The sequence below is a fragment of the Filicampus tigris genome, chromosome 12 (assembly GCF_054856515.1).
Source record: "Filicampus tigris isolate MCC_2025a chromosome 12, RoL_Ftig_1.0, whole genome shotgun sequence".
Lineage (NCBI taxonomy): Eukaryota > Metazoa > Chordata > Actinopteri > Syngnathiformes > Syngnathidae > Filicampus > Filicampus tigris.
In genome coordinates this window covers 23,606,876-23,624,276 of record NC_141228.1, presented here as the reverse complement: position 1 = coordinate 23,624,276, position 17,401 = coordinate 23,606,876, and the positions used below count along the sequence as shown (strand labels likewise).

Genomic DNA, 17,401 nt, shown 5'->3' with positions numbered 1-17,401 from the left:
AAGCATTTTGTTAGAATGTCATGTCATGTCATTTTCCAAACCGCTTATCCTATATAGGGTCGCGGGGAGTTGCTGGAGCCTATCCCAGCCGTCAATGGGCGAAGGCAGACTACACCCCGAACTGGTCGCCAGCCAGTCACGGGGCACACATAGACACTGTCACTGAGCGGGAATCCATCCCACGCTGCCCGCACACAACTCAGGCGTGTGTACCACTACACTATCAGCGGACATTCTTGTTAGAATGCCTTTTTCTTTAAATAAAAAAATGAAATAAAAATCTTACTATATGCATGCATATGAGGGGAAAAAAAGTTTTTCTCAAAGCAAAAGAAATTTGCGGTTTCACGGCAAGTTTATCTAGAGTATGATCTTAAGTTTCAATTCAAAACTTAATGGAATTTTCTTTTCAAAATTCATTTTTTTCAAGCAGAAAAGATTCATAGTGGAGGAAAATTACATGAGTTGTGGACATGATTTGACTGCAATCTTTCAATCAATAAAACAAAAAGCCAATTGAAGTTCCAGAATGCAAAATGAGGAAGCATGAGGAAATAAAAGCCTATAGGGCTACATCCCGTTTCTTTCTTTGCAAGATCAACTTTTTGGGGAAATGAGACCTCCGCTCTTTCTTGCTGTCGTTTCGCTACTGAAGCTGACCAGAGTCAAAAAGTCTGCAGCCAGCAGACGTAGACAAGTCAAGCAAAGGCGGCCAATTGCCGGTGGCGGCCATCCAACGCATTTGGCCTTTGCTCAAAATTCGACATCTTAGAAATACATTCAGATACATTCTCTCCAGCTGCTTGCGCCATTCAAATGTGTTTCTTCAAAATCAGATTGTATAAAGTAGTGCCTCTACACCTACATTTTGAATATAATCATCATTTTGGGCTATTGAATGTGCACATTTCTTAGCAACGCATTTTTAAACATACCAAATCAACCGGAAGGAATACGCGCATGCAGTCGTCATGTCGGACCGTGACCTTTTTTGCCAGGAGCTTGTGAACAGGACTTAATGCCCAATGATTGGGAGTAAGGCTTAGTGTTGCCAACAGGCTGCAAAAAACAAAAAAAGATTCAAAGATGCCTAGCCACTCAAACATTGTGCTCTGGCAGTCCCAAGAGTCCTCACAATAGGCCAGGCTCCAGCAGGGTCGGCGGGGCAAAAGGTCACTGCCACAACAACTGTAGGTTTAGTTTTAAAAGGAGAAGTCAACCCAAGCATTTTATGCAGGCACACTAGTTGACAGGACTTTCTAATATTGAGTTTGTGGAATACAGCAAAATCCTCCCGTTTTTGGTCATCTCAGGGGGCGGCCATTTTGTCACTTCTGTTGACTGCAAATGACAGTCGCGCAGGTAATGACTAATCACAGCTCACCTGTTTTCTGAAGCCAAGCCATGATTGGTCATTCTGATCCCTGAACCAACAGAGATGTCATTTTCAGTCGACAGAAGTGACCAAGTGGGTTTTGCTGCGCAACTCATTCGACAAATGAAATATCAGAATACCTTGTTTGAAACAGTGGGCCTGCATAGAACATTCTTGGGCTGACTTCATTTAAGTGGGGGGGAGAAAAAAAAAAAAAAAAAAACACACACACACAACCAAGGATCCAAGACTTAAATGTTTAATTTGCTCATAAGTTGACAAGCACAAAGACATGTTCAGCCTTTCATCCAATACGGCTGGTAAACAATAAGTGGGAAGGGACAAATGTGGTGGATGGCGGGCTTGCGGATGCCCAACTGCGCCTTGCAAGCAAAAGCTTCCGGACTTTCATGGAACAGTCCGCACGTGGGCTTTGGTGCACTGGCTGAGCGGGAGACTGAAGTCTGTTGGGGGGGGGAAATTAATAAAGTGCTTTGTGTGCACATACAAGCAGAACATGAGTTTGCAAACTTACCTGTGGGTGATACAATTCACATGAAAGATCTCCAATTTGGTCTTGCCAGTTGTAATAAGTGGCTTGGCAAAAGACATGACTCTTTAAGAGAACATAAGTCAACAATGAGTCACCAAGCACAGCAGGAACCAAGACTGGCAAAAGTTTAGCACAAATCATGTGAAATTCACTGAAAAACCAAGACTAGCACAGAAGCAGAATTAGTCAAAAACAACACCATTTAAAAAGGCAGATTCTATTCTAGTAAAAAAAAAAAAAAGTCTGCAGCGCATAAAACATTCATCTTTGGCGTTTGTTTCTATTAGCACGCATGCCAACTCACAGCTTGAGAGCAGCGAGGAGTGCAGGGTGCAAAAGTGTTCTTGGCCTCTCTGGGGCAGTCCGTCTCTACCAGGGCCAACTTGAGCCACGTCAGACTGCCGATGGTCGCGATGTACTGCCACAAAGGAAAAGTGGGAGTTAAACAAGGGGGGGGGGGGGGGGACACCAACCAGCAAACAAAAGGAAAAGCAAGTGTTACCCCGCCTGTCAGCTGAGCAACTTCCATCAGGGTGAAGTAATTCTGGTGGTTGCCCTCACGGTTGAACTTGAGCACCACCTGGTTGGCCGCCTTCACGCCCAGCGGTTCTTCGAGTGGCAACAGCACAGGGCAGTCGGGACAAATCCATGCCATCTGTGCGTTGGTATGTTCTGAAAACAGCGGCATGTTAAGTACGTCTGCACAAAACATTTGGGATGAAGAAAAAAAAAAAAAAAAACACACCTCAAATGAGGCCAAGTCAATGACCTAGCGAGGCTTTTTGTGGGGGCTTACCTGGCCTGGTGGCGCAAAAGTGCTTGATAACCGTGGTCATGCTGTACATGACCTCAAGTTTGACGCTGCAGGTGGCCACTGCACCCTAAGGGAAGAGGAGAGAAAAAAAAAAAAAAAAAAAGTCATTGACTCAATGGGGGGGGGGTGAGGAATCGTTTTGGACTGAATATTTACACGTTCATCCATTCGGAAGGGGACACACTGCTGGTGAGGTTTGGGGTTGGTGAAGTGACATTTGGTTTGCATCAGCTTGAGCGACACATCCACATGGCAGCCGCCGGGCAACTGTGGGGAGACACACAAGCACACATCAGAGTGGACCTGCAGAGTTCCTAAAATCCCCTTTGGGAATGAGATGTTGAGAAGTGTCGCTCATGCCAAATGCTAACCTGTTGATATTTGCTGCTGAGGATCTTGTTCAGCTTGAACTTGAAGCCGTGCGTGTGTTGCTCGTTGATGTGTCGGACGGCCGCGCTGACCACTGACCGCACGCCGTCTTTGCCGCAGGTCACATCCGGCGAGGGCAGCTTCCCCAGGAAGACCAGGGGTGCAAAGGCGCACCACAGCAGCACAGCAAAGAGGTGAGTTGCCATCGTGAAGAACAGCCGCAATCAGCACACGCCACAGCGGAAGATGCACAACACGCACATTTGAAGCAGGCTGAGCAGCTGCGGCGGCCAATCGCACGGGAGGACCAACGGCTGACACCTGTGACCTCATGAGTGGCAGCTGTGCTTGCAATCAGTCACCATGGCGACCTCAGCTGTGCGCCACACAAACACTCACAGAGGAGAAAAATCTGCAGACAAACACAATCAAGTTGGAATATTATTTTTTTTAATTCATTTGAACCATTTGTTAAAACATTTTCCCCCCTGAAATCATCTATAGATTGTTTTTTCCTGAGAAATGTGATGTCATTTTCGTCACTTTTTTTGATCAAGAAAGAAAAAGCAAATTTCAAATTTTTAGAAAAAATAGTTTTTGAAGGAAAAAAAAAGGCTGCTGTGGCTCACTTCATGGAGCGGGTTGCCCATGCAGAGACCGAAGATTCGGTTGCTTGAATACCAGCACGGACACCGGCCATGCGCTCACAGTCGGTAACGACCAATCATGGCTCAGCTTCAGGAAACAGCTGAGCCGTGATTGGTCGTTACCTGAGCCCTGAGTCATTTTCAGTCGACAGAAAGTGGCAAAATGGCCCCGCCCCCTGAGATGGACAAAAACGGGTGGATGTTGGTGCTTAACTCATATCATCAGAATGCTGTGTTTTGACTAGTGTGAGCTCATAGAACATATTCTGGAAAAAAAAAATATGTTTGGCTTGACCTCTGCTTTAATAAAACAGGTGACGTCACCATGACTTATGCAATCACGGTCAGTGACGTCATCAGCATGACTAGTGGCATCAGTGACATGTTCAAGCCAACTTTCATTACGTCATGAATATGACTAAGGACATCATCACCATAACGAGATGACATCAATATGACGAATGACATCACTAGTGACGATATGACCAGCGACAAATAAACTAACTGCTGATGTCATCAGTAAGACTGGTGAAATCATCAGTTTGACTCATGTTTTTTGTCTTTTTTGCCCACGTGGCATTTTAAGTTTTTCCTTGCCCGGTTAGGGGGTTTAGATCATAGGGTGTTGCCAATCGTTGTCGAGTGTAATGCCTGAGAAGCCCTTGGAGACCCTTTTGTGAGTAAGTTGTGAGCCTATACTATCCATCCATCCATTACCGATAGCGCTTCTCCTCGCAAGGGTCGCGGGGCGTGCTGGAGCCTACCCCAGCTGTCATCATAGAAAACGCATGATGAGGATTACTTGAAAACAAAATACTATGTGCTCCATTCATTGTGAGCGAAGAAACACCACACTTTTCTGAAGAAAAATCGGAATAATGGCAAACAAAGACTTCCAGAGCACCAAAAACGTCATTCAGGTTGTGTCAATATGCCGGGTCAAAAACAGAGCATGAAATTATTCAAATATGAAATTGTTTGGCCGGCTCCATGTGTGCGCAAAGGTTCCGTTTTTGTGTATGTTGGCCCTCAAAAAACACCTTTATTTTCTTGGCAAACAGCACATCGCTACGGCAACAGCGCTGGCTGAAATAGAAACTTTTGAAACATTTTCATTGTCTTTAGATGGCACACACAAAGTTTGAAGTCCAACAAGGGCAAATCTGTAGAATTTTTTTTTTTTTTTAAGTAAAAGTAAAGTAAGTAAAAGCATTTTTTTTCTCGGGAAAATTTGAGGAACAAGTACTATTTTTCAAGTGAATGGCTGTCAAGTAAAAACCCTTTTGAGGAAAAAGTCATGTATTTGTATATTTTTTTTTCAATTAAAAAAATGTAAATACTTTTTGAGAGAAAGTTATAGCAAGCCTTTTTTTTCTAGAAAACAAAGTCAAGAAAGACAGTATCTTCTGGCAATTAAGAAAATATTTGTATTATTTGAAGTCAAGAAAAAAAAATCTCCAAGGAATTTTCTTTTGCCCGAGCAGAAACCATTTATTTTGGGGAGAAAATGCTTGAATTCTTTTCAGGAGGAAAAAAAACGGGAAAAAGCAGTAGATTTAGTTTTTTTTTTTTAAAATCTTCATTCATGAGAAGATTTGCGATGGAAAAAAGAAAAATCTCAATTCTCATTCACGATTTTATTTTCAGAATGCCCATGCTCACAAAAGTTGTTGCCCAGTCAAACTGGAGCTGGAAGAGTGAACTATCAACGTTTGAACATATTTGTTTTCCAACAGCTTTTTGGGAGGTGGCGAGGTCGCGAGGTGGCGCTTCACTCCACTTCGCTGCGTCCGAACACCTGGTAGTGCGAGCGGTACAAGCAGTAATGTTGAAAGATGAAAAGCACGTCGAAGACCACCGAGAAGAGACCCAGGCCGAACTTGGTGGGGTCTCCGAAGATCAGGCGCCACTCGTCTGTACGCAAGAAACACACCAAGTAGCTTGTATTTGTATACGGTGGACGATCGGGACGATCGAGCCGAAACCATTCATCCAATTCTCCCGAATCATTATTCAGGCCTTTTGAAGGCGCGTTACCGTTGTTGTAGGAATCCAAGATCATCTGCGAGATGCTGAGCAGGCCGCCGCTGAAGTCGAGCAGCACGGTGCCGATGCTCCAGCCCTCCGTGCTCTTTCGCTGGTAGTTCATGAAGGCCTGGTGGAACGGGAAGTCACGTGAGCGTCCAAAGCGCACAATGAAGACTGTGGCCAGCCAGCACATTTGCAGCCGCAATTCACCCGTGAAACGTTTTGCTGCTTCGCGCCGATAAGGAGGGCGGGCGGGCGGGCGCGCGGACGGACGGACGGACGGACGGACGGACCAACCTGAGGCACGTACTTGACCAGCGTGACGGCCAGCTTGATGTAGGAGAAAAAGTAGAGGTTGTCCAACCAGCTGAGGCGCCGGAAGATGGCCAGGAAAGAGGTGACGCCGGCAAACGACCAGCCAATCAGCAGCAGGAGGCGGGCCGTCCACGACACCCTCTGGCCCCCCCTCTGCAAGACAAAACACTCTTTCACGTCGGCATGACGCACGAGGGATGCGTCAGAACCACAAGATCAGGCGTCTTGTCTGTATTTGTCTTTTGCGCAGAAACCGCTGCCCGCTTTTACACGGAGATATGCTGCATCAGAAGATCAATCTGTGCTGAACCCAGATGCACAAATACAGCAAAAGGGTTGCCTCAGAGCTGAAACACAAGATCCGACAGCCACTCATCTTTCACATTGAGCCCTGCACGGAAACGAGGTCACTTTCACGCAGAGATACAGCTCTGATCCATCTTTGCCTTTTACACAGAACACAGCAAAGAATGTTGCCATAGATACCGTACGATTGCGGCAGCTGAGCCATAACATAAGTCCCGACATCTTATCCATCTTTGCATTCTCCACAGAATCCAGTCAAGAACCACAATTTCACGCAACGTGAGAACACTCAAGTGACCGGCATCGTGTTCGCGCTCTGGTACAGAACTTCAAACGGTGTCTGTGCCATTTAAACAGAAAAACATGGAAAAAGCCGCGACAAGCTGTTCGGAGAACCCTTTCACACGGAGTTCCTGCAAAGTTACATGAGAGAACCTGTGGGAAGGCAAAGCGGCCGCCGCCTACCTCGTAAATGGCGGCCTGGCCGACGTAGAAGAGACACAGCAGGAAGGCGTGCAGGCTGAAGAAGACGTCGTTGGCCTTGACGGGGTTGATGCCGTTCCGGTTCCTCTGCAAGAACTCCTCCTGGGGGGCAGGAAGTGGCGTGTGAAATTGCGTGACCCGTCGTCACATGATAGGTGGCATGACGCGCGACGGGCGGGCAAAGTCGTCACCTTGATGGGCGTCACCCAGAAGAGGCCGACGTTGAAGACGCTGTAGGCGAAGAAGCCGGTCAGGTTGAGTGCCAGGAAGTCAAAGTTCAGGCCCACCACGCTGGAATGAGATCAGGTCAAAGTTCACGCCGCGTGTTAAACACTGGCTACCTTTACATGGACAACATTTCTTTCATCCGATCAGAGTTGGCATTCTAGTTAGGCTCGAATGCACTGCTTTCATGGACACCAACTATATTGATCCGATTAGGACTTGCGTGTTCGTGCATCGCACTTTCGATCGGAACAAACGATTTTGACATGCGCCGATTGAGCAAATGTATCGGAAATAATAGAAGAAGAAGCCGTAGCGACTTCCGTGTCAACAAAACATGGCTAGGGCACCTTTTGCGCCTCCAGTTCTCCCAGACTTGCGGGTAGAAGGACACGGACCAGGCCAGGAAGTAGATCCACCCGACGACCTGGCTGAGCACCGCCACCGCGTTGCTGCGGACCACCAGGAAGCGAAGACGGGGCGGCGAGCTGCCGACACACGCGACCTGCCGTCAGAAGACGCCGCCGCCGCCGCCGCCGCCTCAGCCGTCGCAACCTCCGCCACTCACCCGCAGCCATCGGCGTCGTCGCACAGCAGGTACGCCGTCACCTGTCCGGCGGCGCGGGCCGTCACTGTGAACGTGAGCGACGTGGCCGCGGCGGGCAGCGTCACCTAAACGACAGCGGTGGTGGGGGACTGTGGCTAATGGCCTTTCTGGAGCGCGTGTCCTGGCCTTACCTGATCCGGCAAGCTGATGATCCTTGACGAGTTGCTCTTGGAGCTGTAGGTGACGTTCAGATGGATCGCCAGCGGCCGCTCGAGCGCCACACTGCAAACGCGGGCATGGCAGTCACTGCCCAGCCACTAGATGGCGTCCTATATAGCGACTTGACCATTTTGGGAACAATGTCAAATTCATTCAAGTTGAGAGGCCACGTTCTCCCCGATTTGATCTCACGCGGGTCGGACCAGAACAATTGTGGCTTAGTGGGCTATAAACAAATACTATTCCACGTTGTTGCCATTATTCACATTGATTTGCACCCAAACAAAAGCACAAACAGATTGTGGCAGTGCAGAAAAGGCTCCGCACTGAAGCGGTTACCTGACATTTTAGTCTGTTGAAATATGTCTGCAGGAGGTCATCATTTTCACAGAAGCATAGTGCCATTTTTTTTTTCACTTCTTTATGAAATTTGGCATCTTTTAGCCTTGACAAGTGAGCTGTCAAATCTTGAGTAGCAGTCATTTACAAAGATCATTTATGTGATTGCCAGTGTGCTCTCTAATGGTCAAAATTAGCCACAATAGTTACTTTTTTTCCCCATTATTATACCCGCTCTCCCCATGTGCTTGGTTGGGCCCCCTGGCAGGCTGGTTCGCATTTCCTACTCCCTAATAACTATAATTAATGAACTATGGAGACCACTGTAGAAGGAATGAGTAAATGATTCCCAACACAGCCCCGAGTCTGAGCGGGGCACCCCCCAAAAGGTCGGGAAGGTGTTTGTGAATCCAAAAAGGCTGGCGAAACCAGTAAAACGTCTTCAACAAACAAGAAAACGGTCCAGTTGTCTTGTCTCAACCTTTGCGGATTACCATGAGCCAGATGAGTGGCAATCTACACAAACGTACTTCCTTGTTTGTGTAGACTTGCGTATGTCAGGTGCTCACCTGGAGGCGATGGTGAGGTTGCCACTGGTGCGTTCTTGGAGCGTCACCTCCTCCGGGGCGGACAGCAACACTTGTGACTCTGCGTTTTAAAGGCGAGATGCCGACATGTCACACTAGTTTCGACGCACCTTTTCAACGACACCTTTTTGCCTGAAATGCTGCCTAAGTCACCTGAGATGTCGGCCAGCAGCCACAGCAGCAGCAGCAGCAGCTGCGGGAGCCACATCTCTGCACTACAAACACGCGCACGTGACATGACAAATACAAACAAGGCAAACAATACACACAAGGCAAGTCATTCAAACATTCGAAAGTCACTATACTAACATCTAACACTTACTTTATAACAAAACGATCACATGTCAGGTATATGCAGGTGAAAAATACTCGAGGTGACACAACGTCAGTTTTGGCAGACGCGGCTGGGGTCCATAAACGCATCAGACAGAAACCATCGTAACCACATACCAATTCGGCTCAGTAAACACATCAACTAAAACAAAGTCGTATGTTGACATTAACTCGTAGATTAGTGACTTTTCTTGGCGAGCGACGCGCTTGAACTTACCAAAAGGAAGATGTTCCTTGATGCTTTGCAGGTCACATGACAGATTAAAAAAAAAAAAAAAAACAACAGGCCGGAACGTATCAACCCATAGATGTGACGCTTCATTTTGAGCTGTGTGCGTTGGATGACGCTAAGCTAGAAGGGGCATGGTCGTCATTGAGTTACATGTACAGTATTTGGACGACAAGAAAACCGAAAGAACAAGGAATAACTTTAGCAGGCAAACATATATTAGATATATTTTCAAATGTTCTAGTTTTATAGCAAACGCTATGTCACTGACAAAAAAAGTAATCCTCATAAAAATCTGTTTGCAAATTAACAATTTAGTAAACTCGCCCCTGCCAACACGGCAGCCTTGTAGGCACGGTGGTTATCCGGTCTTGTTACCTGTTTTCGTGTAGTCTGTTAACTACGTCGGTGTCCTGTTGCTTTAACTGTTGCTGTCGTAGAATCGTGCGTAATATCCATTCTCAAATTTTCTCAAAAACCTATGCTAAGGGGGGCTTAAATGTTGCATCCAGGCACTTTTCCTAAGCATTTGTAGAATTCTAACAAGCATATGATCCAAGTACTTCCGGGTCATTTCGCCCGGCTAAGATTGGAAATTAATAACGGGAATTAACTTTAAAAATCATTGTGATGAAAATAACAAGCGGTTCGGATAACGGATGGATGAATTAAGGGGCGGAATAGAAAAGAGGAAGTTTTTTTTTTTTTTAGAAAAGAGGAAGTTGTGATGACAAGACTCGGGGTTGGTCAGACGGGACTAAATGATGAAATGTATGTATGTACTTGGGAAAAGGGATTCTAATACGTGTGAGGGGTGAATTCTCGAATTCAGGTGTGTAAGGGAAGCACTTTTTAAATATTTAAGGCCAAGAGACACCAAGCTGATATGTACATGATGAATGTGAAGACATGAGTGCTACACACTCTCGTACAGTAGACAGCGGTATGCAGCTGAATGTTGCTTGCAATCCACCATTAATTGAAAGAAGATATTGACACCACCCACATCCGTGGATTTTGTCCGCCGGCTTCCGGGTTAGCGGCATGACTTCCGGGTGGTGTTAGCGTCCTTCCAAATGCTAATAAGCGCCTTAAACTCGTCGCCAGCATGTCATTGATAAACAACGCACATCGCTTGTTCTCCTGGTAAGGTGACTTTTATTTTAACTTTTAATTTTTGGAAATGTATTTTTCAATGATTGGATTGCAAGGTTCACTCCAAAGTCAGCAAGACGAATGTCCTTTGTTTATGTACATTTAGTCTTTTATTTCTTCACTCGGTTTGACACACACTAACCTCAGCAGTATGCATAATGTCACTTGTGGCACAACAAACTGCTCTTTCCTTGTGAGGCTTTGCATTAACTGTTGCACTGCACTGATGTTACTATACGTTGGTTTGGATTTCATTTAGACCTCCTTGCAACACAGAAAATGAACAAGCTTTCTTTAATAATCCAACATGTTCACTGGCAGAAACATACCTAGTTTAATTACATTGTTATTTGAAGTAGAGTCATTTTATACTAAGCAAAATGTCTTAAAAATGAAGAAACTATTTACCATCTTTCCGCACAGATTATGGTAATTTTGTTATTTGGATTTGTGTAGATTCGATTTCCACGTGTTTGAATGGCTGATTGTGTGGTTGTGATTGTGACGTTTTCTTCAGGCGCTTTTTGAGGCCGACGTCCCTCGCGCACACTCTTCCCGCTCGCCTCAACTCCAACAGGACGTCGGTGGTACGCTGCAGTCGACAGAAGTACGAACGCTTGTACCCGGTGATGCTCGTGCGGCCGGATGGCTCCACCGTCAACATCCGATACAAAGAACCCAGGCGCATCCTAATGGTCACCCGCTACGCCTGTACATCAATTTGTCTTGTTTCCACATGTTTGTCTTCACGTTGAATGTGTTTTTGTTTGTGTGGCAGATGCCAGTAGATCTGTCGACGTTGTCGGAGGAGCAGCGCCGGAGTCGTCAGAAGAAGCGCGAAATCAAGAAGACGGTAAAAGAGACCACGGTCCACTATGAGGACGACTTCAAGGTGGACAAATACAGCCAATTCTGGAACAAGAAGAAATAAAGAGAACATGGCCGCTGTTAAGATTAGAAATTGTTTGAGAAGTGTGCATATTTTACCACCAATTGTCTTTATGCATGTTCCATTGCTTTCTGACATCTTGTGTATTTTAAATGTAAGTGTCCATTTGAGAACACTTAATCACCATGCTGTCATTTATGTTTCCCGACTTCATTTGATTTTTTTTTTCAATTCATTGAAATAAACATTGTTGTACATTTGCAAAAATCAATGGGATATATTTTCCCCGAACAAAAGTAGAAAAACAAAATCACAATGGTTTACATACTACTGAGTAGTTTAAAGACACTGTAAAGTGAATTCAGAGTTTCGTTTCTAATGAAACATTTTTAAAGCTGCGGAGAATGTGAACAACTGGGAAATGCTCAGTTATGGAGCAATAGCATTGAAACTGTTTTTCACCATTTCAATTTTCGTGTTTTTTTTTTTTTTTTCGTAGTAGATGTTTTAGTCACCTATTTAGTCGAGTATACAGTCTTAAAATATTTTAGACAGCAGACAATTTTGTTTTACTCAACATTTCCATTTCAACCTGCGGTGATCATCTGGAAAAAAAAAGTTCATTTCCCGTGCAGTAGGTGGCAGTAATGCACCGCATGCCGCTTCCGTTTTCGCGTGAAGCCTCGCGAGTTTTGGCGAGCTTGTCCTTGCTAGCAGTCTTGGGCGCAATGGGCTACTGGGACGTTCCAGAGGGCACCGACTGCGTGCAGAAAACATGGATAACAACCAAGCTGGCCACCACTTTGGGTGAATATTGGATACTGTCAACAATTTGTGTTCAACGCTCCACATGAAAGTTGCTGATAAGCCAACGCCGCCAAGTTATGTCCCGTTCTTGTAGCTAATGCTAAAGCTCCGAATGAGTTTAGCACGTCGCTAAAGTGGAGCGTAGTGTTTACCGGTGTGTGGGATTAATTAAAGTCATTGATAGATATCAAGTCAAAGTGGTTGTAAAAGTACTTACTGTAATTGCGTAGAAGTAAGTACCGTTAAAGAAAAAATGAATAAAATAAAACCGATGATCAGGATAATAGTTAGGTGTGTTTCATTGCAGTTTGTTTTCATCTCGTTTTGACCTTTGTTGTTTAATTTCACTTCGTTTTAATGAGTTTTTAGAGCAGCTCTGTTAGCGTTTGTAATTTATTTGTAAAGAGTTCGTTTTAGTTTAGTCTTTATTGGTATTAGTGTTTTTATTTTACCGGTATATATTTTGTTTTTTGTTTTTTTTTTGTGAAGGACTGTTTGTTAAAGACGCAATATTTATCAGAATGCCTTGTTTCAAGTAGCTGGCCTCCATAGAACATATTCTTGAAAAAATATGTTTGGATTGACTTCCTCTCCAAGTGAAAGATAATTAAAAAGAGGTCAAGTATTGTGTTTCAAAGTAAGGTAAATGTCAGGGTCCGACTAAAGCGGACAATGGTGTGTGCGGACCCCAAAAAGGCAGAATGAGACAAAAACGTCAATCCAGAAAATCTTGTATTACTCACGCAACCGTCCGACAAAGTATGAACATAAATCACTGGCGAAAAAGCAGGGACTATCAAATTGCAACAGAAAACGCTCGCTAAGGTAAGGGAGAATAGATGAACTGAAAGGTACAAACGAGATATCAAAATCCAAGACAGGAAAAATAAAAAGCTCAGTCAAAAGGACGAGGACTAACAAACATAAAACGATGAACAAAACTATGACTAGAGAACGAGACTATGGCGAGAACGAAGCGTCTAGAAAATGACCTTGAGCTGTTAGGCGAAAAGTACAATTCTAAAACGACTGGCCTTTGTGCTTCTGTACGACCCGATACAGAAATAAATGCATTTTAAAATTGAAATGCGCCCCAAAAGCGCATGTATAGTATTCATTTGCAAAGCTTAAAATGAAGGTCATTTTATACTTTATTTATACTTACTTTTAGAAATGTAAGATGTAGTTTCTGTTCATTTCCGTTTTCATTTTATTTCGCTAACAAAAGGTTTATTGACATTTCGTTTGAGCTATTTTCTTAGTTTTTGTTAACTCAACTCAACTTTTTGAACGCCACAAGTACAACATCTAACTTCTCCGAATATGTTGGGTGATGTTTGTGGTTCATGCTCCCAGGTTGTCGCTGCTGTCTAGATAACAGTATCTACGCCATAAAAGTGCACAAGATTTCAATCAATCAGTCACAATCTCAAATGAGTTGGACTTTCTTCCCATCCTTCTTCGTCTTTGTTTTTTTCTACGTGGCGTCATTATCAGCGGCGGTTGAAAACAGCAGCAAGTCTATATTTACAAAGGATGGAGTAGAAAGTACAGAAACAGCTATTTGCATTCTGAAGTGGGGAGCCCGAAAAATAAATACTGACTGTAGTTTAGAAGACGGAAATGTACTCATACTTCATACCTTGTACAGTTGCGGAGTATTTGTATTTCATTAATTCTCACCACTGGATTAAAATGATGAATTATGCTTCCGGATACTTTTACAGTGCTACTAGTGCACTGCGACGATTGTCGCTACCAACAAAACTCACGCAAACAGTGTTTGCCAACCTATTTGCATTCCCACACATAGCAAATATTGAACGTTTAGTGGTTAAATAAAAAAAAAACATGACTTTGTCATTAATGATCAGGTTGCTGTGTAGCTCATGTGAAAGGAATTCATTCATCTCATGAAGATGCTGCAGTTGGACTACCTGCAGGACTCGCTGTCGGAATTTGCTCCAGTACTTGCACTGTAAAGAATTTCGCTTTCAAATAACGGTCAATTATTGGCAGCATGGACGCCAGTAATTTACTGTTATTTTTACAATGCACCTACTGTAATTCATCTTAACAGTATAATGGTGTATTTTGGATTACACTCCATGACAGTAGGATAACTGTTATGCTATTTTTACAGTACACGCCAGTTTAGATATTAAATCTGCTATTTGATCCAACTAATAATGCATTCGATTTATAACATAGTCAAAGTGCCCACGATGGATCCATTGCTCATGCACACTGCGGCGGCGGCGGCGGCGAAGGCGAACTTCCACCGTAGCCACAAGCACGCATGACTCGGACAGAGCGGGATTCAAAGAGCGGAGCCTTCGGTCACTGGACGACTCGCTGGAACGTATTTTGACGCTCATCGTATTTGATTTCAATTGCGTACCTTCTTGTGCTTCTAAAATCTTATCAAAAATGCAACCAGCCATCCAATCTAACATGCGTGCACCTGTGCCAACTGAAGTATAGGAGCAGCTTCAAGGTTTGATGAATTGCCAAGGTTGACAACTATCTGCTGTTGCCCTCTTTCTGTCTAGTCTTGCATTCCACTAAATGACGTGCGTGCAATTGCTGTTTTGAATTTGAATCCAAGGTGATTCATACAGAAGTGGAATGTGTTTTCTGTCAAGTGCTGGGGATCGCAATGTGTTGCTTATCGCCACTGCATGACAGAAAATACTTTTTCATTCTTTTACATGACAGTTTGTTATTCTTGACCAAGCATTAACTGTACTGATTTTTTTTTCTTTAAATACATTAAACTACTCTTCAGACATTTACAGCAATCCCTAGTTTGATGCTGTTCAATTCCAGTTATTCTTGTTAACTGACTGATTGAACAGTTGATTGACACGCTATGGATGAATATTGAACAGTCAGTACGATGCTGTTGTCAATTGACATCAGTTCGTTACAGTGCGTGTTTGGACGGTCAAAGGAGGGAGCGAATGACCCAAAAGGTGCTTGGCGCCTTTTGAGCGCCGAGGCTTAACCAGCGGCGCCTTGTGTGTTCTCAGGCCTGGTGGGCTCGGCCTATCACATCGTCGCCTTCCAGCCTGACACCGCGATGGAAGCTGTGCAGCGGGCCGGAAACGTCACCGTTACCATGGGTACGTGACCGACGGTTACCGCGGTTACGAGAACACAAGGACGACTGCGACCATGGTTGCAGTCATCTTTTACTGAACCGCAGTGTGAAACTGTTGCACAAAATATTGCAAAATACACATTCGTACCAGTACAAATAAGTCGGTAGTTTATTGAGTGCAGCACATCCATGTACTTTTTACCTGTACTGCATTCAACAGGAAAACTAGACTTTATCTTGAATAAAGTCTATTGAAAAAATCATAACATTGTCTTATTTTGAGCCGATGAAACAGGTTCATGCGTAAGCTGCACGTATGCCTGAAAGCCTGGGTGTAGAAAGTCCAAATAAGTTTGCGAGAGTTACCCAAGTGTACATGTGTAGTACATGTTTAGTTTCGGCAGCTTTAACGCGCCAATAAGGCACATGAAGCCTTCGCGTCAACATGTACTTGAGGACGTCGCGTCTCGAACGCTGACGCGAGAGGCTGGCCAAGGATGCTCGTCGCACAGCCCCGCGTGGCGTTTGCTTCCCGATAGTACACGAGCGCTCCTCAAGCATTGGCGGCCGGCCGGTATCGGCAACCTTCACAAGTGGCCGATATCGGCCCGATACCGTGCCTGCTATCGGTACTCTCACATCGCCGTGTCCGTTATCGTTACTCGTTGTCGGCGAGCACTGTAATGTGAGTCCTCGTACTGGTACGTTTTGTGACAAAAGAGGTTTTGCCACACGAGCATCAACATGGCTGTGATGTCGTTACCGTGCGCCCGAGCGCGGCCATTGATTGACGGCTTTGTGTGTGGCCTTTCCTTGCTTGTCCCACCAGCCGCCATGGGCGCCATCTTCGGCATGGCCACGTGTCTCAGCGCTCAGGCCCGCGAGGCTCCAGACGATCCGCTCAACTACTTTGTGGGCGGGTGCGCTTCCGGCATCTTCCTGGGCGCCAGGAGTAAGTAGCGGCGGCGGCGGCGGCGGCGGCGGCGGCGGCGGCGGCGCTCGTCCCTTTTCACGTCATCCCCGTAACCGACGTGGTTGGCATGGCTCGTGACGTCATGACTTGTGATGTCATCTTGACCGGTGCCATCAAAATCGTTGACTTTTGACGGCAGTCTTGTGCTGGTGACCAGTGACACAACGGCCAGTGACACGTCGCTAATGGCGAGTGACGCCATTCTCACGTCTCATGTGACGTCATCATGAAAAGTGACATCATCCCGACTACTCGTGACATCATTTCTGGTGACAATCATTATTTGGAGTGGCATCATTGCGTCATATTGACCTGACTAGTTACATCATCATCGTCATCGTGACAAGTGACACAATGATTAGTAATGACATCAAAATGATGAGTGACATCATCATCATTATTAGCAGCACTCCGTCCGCCTTTGACCGGCGGCCATTTTGTAGGCGATAAACGATAGGCGGGAAACTTTAAAAAAAAATGGTCCGGTCTGCCCATGCCAGTCAACACGGGTCCACTCGTTCTTTCTCCGTTCTTATCTACTCTTAGTGACAGCGCCACACAGTGCTCGACGCAAGTAATACATGCCACCAACCGTCGAGCCATATTTGGCTCCTGTAATACGACTGAAGCGACGTTAGCGACGTCCTAACCGGTGACGTCCCGGCAACTCAGATGACGTTGTTTGCTTTCAAGACGTGACGTTATTCAATTTCATTTGCGTTTGCAGAGACAATCTTCAAGTGCTTTTATCGGTCTCAACTTGTTGTGAATTCTTGCTGCCGTGTTTTTTTTCCTTTTTCCGTGGCTGTGCGCGCATGTTTGTCTCCTTGAGACTTTCCTGTGATTAAGGCCTATAGAAATACACTTGACTTGACATGTTTGTTTGTGTGTGTTTGTGTGTGTGCGTGTAGCCCACAGCGCGGCAACGGGCACGTCGGCGTGTTTGGGTCTGGGAGTTCTGGCCTTCTTTGGCAAAGTTTCCAAGATGGAGGGCTGGCGACTGATGGGACCTCCCAAACTGTGACCAGCATGGCAACTTTTGTAAATGTGTCGTCTCGCAAACGCGTGTCTTGAAGTAATAAATTTGTGTGGTGAAAAAGTCAGC

At 45.2% G+C, this 17,401-nt stretch overlaps 4 protein-coding genes across 6 annotated transcripts; 2 read left to right on the top strand and 2 right to left on the bottom strand.

Moving 5' to 3' along the window:
- Nucleotides 1-1,618: 1,618 nt before the first annotated feature.
- LOC147139283 (antihemorrhagic factor cHLP-B-like) lies at nucleotides 1,619-3,366 on the bottom strand. Its single transcript, XM_086048373.1, has 7 exons — nucleotides 3,114-3,366; nucleotides 2,899-3,009; nucleotides 2,725-2,809; nucleotides 2,431-2,600; nucleotides 2,233-2,346; nucleotides 1,911-1,991; nucleotides 1,619-1,839 (listed from the first exon to the last, which is right to left on the bottom strand). Exons 1-7 carry the CDS (start codon nucleotides 3,315-3,317, stop codon nucleotides 1,672-1,674), a joined length of 933 nt encoding a protein of 310 aa, XP_085904499.1. The 5' UTR covers nucleotides 3,318-3,366; the 3' UTR covers nucleotides 1,619-1,671.
- Nucleotides 3,367-5,380: 2,014 nt separating this feature from the next.
- Nucleotides 5,381-10,034, bottom strand: ctns (cystinosin, lysosomal cystine transporter). 3 transcript variants are annotated; one of them, XM_086046516.1, is made up of 12 exons: nucleotides 9,748-10,034; nucleotides 9,358-9,492; nucleotides 8,961-9,022; nucleotides 8,790-8,868; nucleotides 7,854-7,944; nucleotides 7,684-7,787; nucleotides 7,466-7,603; nucleotides 7,082-7,181; nucleotides 6,873-6,992; nucleotides 6,084-6,254; nucleotides 5,796-5,913; nucleotides 5,381-5,672 (listed from the first exon to the last, which is right to left on the bottom strand). In XM_086046516.1, exons 3-12 carry the CDS (start codon nucleotides 9,013-9,015, stop codon nucleotides 5,530-5,532), a joined length of 1,119 nt encoding a protein of 372 aa, XP_085902642.1. In that variant the 5' UTR covers nucleotides 9,016-9,022; nucleotides 9,358-9,492; nucleotides 9,748-10,034; the 3' UTR covers nucleotides 5,381-5,529. The 3 variants fall into 3 exon arrangements, with proteins under 3 accessions (XP_085902642.1, XP_085902643.1, XP_085902641.1); XM_086046517.1 differs by lacking the exon at nucleotides 9,358-9,492; XM_086046515.1 differs by lacking the exons at nucleotides 9,358-9,492; nucleotides 9,748-10,034 and adding an exon at nucleotides 9,130-9,351.
- Nucleotides 10,035-10,162: 128 nt separating this feature from the next.
- Nucleotides 10,163-11,680, top strand: mrpl55 (mitochondrial ribosomal protein L55). The gene is made up of 3 exons (XM_086046522.1): nucleotides 10,163-10,515; nucleotides 11,042-11,219; nucleotides 11,303-11,680. The coding sequence occupies exons 1-3, from the start codon at nucleotides 10,478-10,480 to the stop codon at nucleotides 11,453-11,455; spliced, it is 369 nt and encodes a 122-aa protein (XP_085902648.1). The 5' UTR covers nucleotides 10,163-10,477; the 3' UTR covers nucleotides 11,456-11,680.
- A 372-nt stretch (nucleotides 11,681-12,052) lies between these two features.
- On the top strand, nucleotides 12,053-17,399 carry ndufa11 (NADH:ubiquinone oxidoreductase subunit A11). The gene is made up of 4 exons (XM_086046521.1): nucleotides 12,053-12,220; nucleotides 15,253-15,345; nucleotides 16,153-16,275; nucleotides 17,208-17,399. The coding sequence occupies exons 1-4, from the start codon at nucleotides 12,061-12,063 to the stop codon at nucleotides 17,318-17,320; spliced, it is 489 nt and encodes a 162-aa protein (XP_085902647.1). The 5' UTR covers nucleotides 12,053-12,060; the 3' UTR covers nucleotides 17,321-17,399.
- Nucleotides 17,400-17,401: the final 2 nt, after the last annotated feature.